Source organism: Micromesistius poutassou (assembly GCF_964030765.1).
Source record: "Micromesistius poutassou genome assembly, chromosome: 18".
NCBI lineage: Eukaryota > Metazoa > Chordata > Actinopteri > Gadiformes > Gadidae > Micromesistius > Micromesistius poutassou.
In genome coordinates, this window is record NC_140288.1 from 7,176,458 (window position 1) to 7,182,452 (window position 5,995).

The 5,995-nt window shown below is 51.8% G+C and overlaps 1 protein-coding gene across 1 annotated transcript in view; it reads right to left on the reverse strand.

Annotated features, from left to right (window-relative positions):
- Nucleotides 1–5,800: 5,800 nt before the first annotated feature.
- Nucleotides 5,801–5,995, reverse strand: part of gsap (gamma-secretase activating protein) — a gene marked incomplete at its 3' end in the record, with an annotated part of 19,859 nt that continues 19,664 nt past the window's right edge. Inside the window, exon 24 of the mRNA XM_084483279.1 lies at nt 5,801–5,878. Within this exon, the coding sequence (XP_084339405.1) occupies nt 5,801–5,878 (78 nt within the window). The remainder of the gene's footprint in view (nt 5,879–5,995) is intronic.

Consider the following 5,995-nt stretch of genomic DNA (forward strand, 5'->3'; position numbering starts at 1 on the left):
GTTTGCAATCAGAAAGTTGTCGTCACACACTGTGTGTGACTGTGTGTGCATGTGTGTCGTGACTGCTAGAAGACACTGCATGTTTTAGGTCAGAAATGTATCAGAGCATCTAGTGGTGTTCAAAGTAAACCATCACTTTACTTAACATGCATCCACATAAAGGCTGTACAACACTCCTGCCCTGCCCATGAGCAAGGCAAGGGCACTGCAACTGGAGCTTGATCTCAGGACTGTGCGGCAGCCCCCTGCTCCTAGCATATTGTGTGTGTGTGTGTGTGTGTGTGTGCGTGCGTGCGTGCGTGCATGTTTCTGTGTGTGTGTGTGTGTGTGTGTGTGCGTGAGGCAACCTACTATTCCTAGCATACACACACACACAAACACACACACGCAGACAGACACTCGTACTCAGCAGAATATCTGTGTGTGTGTGTGTGTGTGATCGCCTGCTTCACTACTGTCTTACCTGCTGTGCTGAAGAACTTAATGACTTTCAAATGTATCGTTCCAGCCTTCTATAGGAACCCACGGTGATGTTACAGCAGCCACTCCTCACTGCATTGCCGTTTTGCAGGAAAAAACTGCAGACTCTTTATTGTGCTGAGTTATTCCTTGACAGTCCCCAGCTCCCCGGCCCGATCATTTAACATCATGCTGTCCGTCAAACCTGTGACTTCATAGATGTTTATATTACATAACTGGGTAGAGATGCCTAGTCATGGTCTTCTTGGCTGGGGTCAGACTGTGTTTGTGTGTGTGTGTGTGTGTCTGTGTGTGTGTGTGTGTGTGTGTGTGTGTGTGTGTCTTGGGAAATCTCTTGCTTCAGTTAAACTCTGGCATCCGTAGATTTCCAGGGTAAAAAAATAATAAAACGCTGACAGTTAGAGAGTCTGAGAGAGCGAGTAAGAGACATAGACATAGAGAGAGAGAGGGAGAGAGAGATAGAGAGAGAGATGGAGAGAGAGGGGGAAAGAGAGTGAGGGAGAAAGAGAGAAATAGAGAAAGAGCGAGAGGGAGAGAGAAAGAAAGAGAGAGCGAGAGCGGGCACAAACGGACATGACTCGCTCGTTTTCCTTTCACCTTGAGAGAGAGCTGCAGTGAACCTGTTCTCTGATCCGCTCTCCGCGTGGAGCGCTCCGTTCCTCCCAGCGGAACACCCTGGCACGCCTCCACGGTCTCCATGGCACCGCCTCAAAGCGCCTTTATTGGCTGCTTGAAGGGTGAGCTAAAGCCCCGTTTTAGCGGAGGAACTTCTGCCTGTAGGATTTAACGAAAAAACGCTCTCTAGAGGGAGAAGGGTTTTAAAAATGGTTTCGGAAGAAACAACCTTGTTGGGTTAATGTGGGAAGCAAGGGTGCGGAGCCAATTGAAAACTACCACTCTGGAAAAGCTTTTTTAGCCGGGAGGAGAAGACCCCTTGTCTCCTATTCAACAGAGAAAGAGAGTTTTAACAACTATATACATTTTGGTCAAACATAACTCAGCAATGTTCACCCACACTTCTTGAGACTTGAGACTCTTCAGACTTAAGATTTATACTTTAGCGTAGGCCTAGTCTGATAGCCAAGTCAAGCTCACTGAAATATTAACAACAAAACGTCTGTAAAGGTTTCAAATCAACTCTGTGTAGACAGGCCGCTGTAGAAAATAACTCCCCTTCAAATGAAAAGCTCCTCCTGAAAGCCTCTTCCTCTGCAGCAAATTAGTTTCTCTTCGGTAGAATATCTCCGTAACAAAACTGGAAACAAGGTGTAACTCTGCGGCTTGCAGGGTTTGGCGTCTGTCCATCTCCACCAAGAAGCTCTGCTGTAACACAGGAGGAGTGCAGCAGCTCCATTAGTGAGGACCTCACAGCCCAACGGTTCTCATCTGGTTCACCGACCGCTGAAACATCGGTACGTTTGGATTGTTGTAGGCGTCGGAGCCGATGGTTTGAGATCCATCAGGCCTGAAGATCAACGCAGTCTCACTCCGAGTTTGTCAAAAATCGACGCTTGGTCAGGGGATTATGGTGTTAACTGCTGACGCAAAGGGTGTCCTTGTGCGTCTTCATTCGACGCAGGGGGTTTTCAACTCATTACAATGTAATCCCTCCACGGCCAACAGTGATAAGTGCGTAACCCTTACCCTAACCCTAACCACTACTACCCTAACCCTAACCACTACTACCCTAACCCTAACCACTACTACCCTAACCCTAACCACTACTACCATAACCCTAACCACTACTACCCTAACCCTAACCACTACTACCCTAACCCTAACCCTAACCACTACTACCCTAACCCTAACCACTACTACCCTAACCCTAAACCTTACCACTACTGCCCTAACCCTAACCCTAACCACTACTACCCTAACCCTAACCACTACTACCCTAACCCTAACCACTACTACCCTAACCTTAACCCTAACCACTACTACCCTAACCCTAACCCTAAAAGGCGGTACTTGCCCCTACCATCCTACGAAAAAAAGATTTGCGGGAGCGCTTTCCCCGGGCGTCAGATATCGCCGTGGAGGGATTACAAACCCCCTGTGTCGAATGAAGACGCACAAGGACACCCTTTGGGTCAGCAGTTGACGCCAAAACCCCTGGCGACGTTTTTTGACAAACTCAGAGTGAGAATGTGTTGTGAAGATACACAAGAGTGTAATCATACTTGTGTGTCGGTTGAACACAGATTTTACAGACACTTCCAAGCCAGAGATGGGAGAGGGTTAGCAGAGGGTATGCGGCGATTTTTGGCGTGTGTCAAAACTGAGAAGAACCAAAGTGTTGGTGATTATGTGTCTCCATAGCTCAACTCCAAAACTGTATATAATGAATACACGTCTACTTCTTACACGTCTACTTCTTACATGGTCGTAATACTTAAAAGAAAGTGGAGTTATGTAAATGAGAAAACTGAGAGTGAGTTCACATTTTACAGGTTATTTATTTATTTACGTCAGTCATAGAAGTGCTTTCACAACAACTCAAAGAAATCCCTTATTTTTTACAAAATGCATACCGAGTTACCCGCTTCACAAAATCTGCAACTTTTCAAATCATTCAAAGTATCATCGACATTACATTTCTTTGTGTGCGATCAGTAAGCATTCCTAATCATTTACATCTTTGCTTTGGCAGTTTTGAGAGGAAAAAACCTCCTGCATGACAATACACAAAGCTCACCTCGGCAACTTTCTCTACCGCCCTGCAGTCAGTCACTCCCCCCCCTCTCTCTCTCACTCCCCCTCTCTCTCTGTCTGTCTGTCTCTTTATCCCTCTCCATCCATCATCCCACCATCCTCCATAATCCCTCCATGCATCCATTCACCCATCCATCCATCCTCTATCATCCCTCCAACCCTTGTTGTCACGGCGACGTTCGTCCGAACGGCCCCCCTCACTAGTGACGCTCCCGGGGGCCGGCGTTCCCTGGAAGCTGGCTGCAGTGGGAACAGAAGTCATGTGGGGACTCCGTGGAACGCTGTGATCCACGACGACACCCCATCAACACTTACAGGAAGGAAGGAAGTCCAGACCCGCTGAATGTGTCGGTGTCTGTATGTCTGTCCTGCATGTGTACCTCTGTCTGTGTGTGTGTGTGTGTGGTTTCTGAGAATGCATGTGGGTGTGGTTTCTGTGTGTGTGTCTGCATGTGTGTGTGTGTGTCTGCGCGTGTGTCAACGTGTGTGTGTCTACATCACACACCGTCCAACAAACAAACAGTCGGGTCAGCGGTTGAGCTGGCACGGGTTTGTTGTTGTTTGTTTCCAAGCCACGCCCCCTATGACACAGCAAGCCCTCCTCCTCCGCCTTCAGCGGGACCAATGGGAACGGAGGGGCGGGCACAGGGACCTCACGTGTCCCTTTGCTCATTGGCTTGACTGTCAATCCAGTCCACCAGTCACGTCCCCTCCAGAGGCCTGGACATGTGTCTCCAGTGTGACGACCCACGTCACTCACACACACTCACACACCACACACACACTCAGGCCCACACAGCCAGTAAAACGCAGTCGTTGAAAAACAGCATCAGAGTTCCCGCTAAACGACGCTTTCCACCGCCCCCCCTCCCCCCCACCTGCCGGGAAACCAGAGGTTTCACGCCAACGCCGAAGGTGGAGCCAGCCCGGGCGGCCCGCCGTTCTGAGTCCCGGGGAAATTCATGACTCTAATTTACCACCAACCGCGCACACACACACACACACACACACACACACACACAGACAGACACACACACTTTACTCTGAGCCTGTCCGCGTTCCCCTCCGTATTCCCGACATTAACGGCCGTTAATTCAGTCCTGATTCCATCAGCGTGGATCCTCTCCCCCCCTCCCCCCCGCCCCCCCCCCCTCCCAGAGGGTCCTGGTCGCCGCCACACGGACGCCGTGTGATTTACCGATATTGTTTTGCTGTGTGAACAATCGATGGCTCGGCACGTCCGCACACTGAGAGAATAATTACATCTGCGCCTCCCCCCCCCCGCCTCACCCCCCTTGTCTCCCCCGTCTCTCCCCCTCCCCCTCCCCCCCCCCCCCCCCCCCACCACGCCAAAGTAACTAACAATCCAGAGGGGAGGGGCTTGACAAAAAAAAAAAAAAAAACAGGCAACTTTCAGGGAGAATAAAAATAATTGAAAGCGCCAATTATCGACGGCGGCGTGGCCACAACAGCTCCGCCCCAGCGAGGGGGAGAGAGAGAGAGAGAGGGAGGGATGGGCGTTCTAGAAGCCGTACGTCAGCAGAAGTCACGGTGTGTTCAGCGGCGCTGGGCTGCGGGCGCGTTTTGTCGAACAAGAGGTATCAGCTTTCACATCCCGCCCAGAGGCGCCAAGCGCTGGTCCACGTGGCGCCCACTGACTTTGCATTTTTCCCCGCTTTCCCTGAAGCCATTGTTCTCGCTCTCCATCTCTCTCTCTCTCTCTGTCCCTCGTTCTCTCTGCACACACCCATGTCTCTCTTTTTCCCTCTTCCTCTCTTTTAACCTCTCTCTCTCTCTCTCTCTCTCCCCCTCTCTCTCTCTCCCCCTCTCTCTCTCTCTATCGACCCACCTCTCCATGACCCTCCCATCATGCGTCCATCCGTCCTTCCAGCCGTCAGTAGAGCCAACCCGGCCCTCCTCTGCTCCATGTCATCCACCCCCTTCATCCTCCCCCCCCCCCCCCTCCTCCTCCTCCATCTCCTCTCATGCACCTCCTGCTCCGCGGTCCCCTCCCCTCCCCTCCCCTCCTCTCTGCTCCTCTCTGCTCCTCTCTCCGTGTCGTATCGGTCACAAAAGAAAGTCATTGCTTTGGTTCAAACTGGTTCTCATTTCCCCCCCACCCCGAAAAATCTTTTTTCCACAGATCTCCACGTAGCGGTGGTGCCTCGGTGGTGTGTCTCTCCATTCCCTCCCTCCCTCCCTCCCTCCTTCTCGATTTTTCCATCATTTTCCCTCATCCCTCCCTCCCTCCCTCTCCCCTCCTCCTCCATCACTCCCCTCCTCTCTCACTCCCCTCCATCACTCTCCTCCTCCCTCTCTCCTCCATCCCTCCCCCTCGCTCTGTCCTCCCTCCCTCTTCCTCCCTCTCTTCTCTCCATCACTCTTCTCCTCCTCCTTCCTCCCTCCTCCATCACTCCCCTCCTCCCTCCTTCATCACTCTCTCCCTCTCCCCTCCTCCATATCTCCCCTCCTCCCTCCCTCCCTCTCTCCCTCCCCTCCTCCTCCCTCCCTCTCTCCTCCCTCCCTCCATATCTCCCCTCCTCCCTCCCTCTCTCTTCTCTCCATTACTCTTCTTCACCCTCTCTCCTCCTCCCTCCCCCCTCCTCCATCACTTCATGGTGGAGGCCAGGTGGATGAGCGTCTGCTTCAGAGCCGTCTCCTCCACGAAGTGTGCGTCCACCGTCCCCTGCTCCACGAAGGGGTTCAGGGCTGGAACACACACACACACACACACACACACACACACACACACACACACAAGTGTGTAACTTGCACTCACAAAACCACCACACGCATATGCACA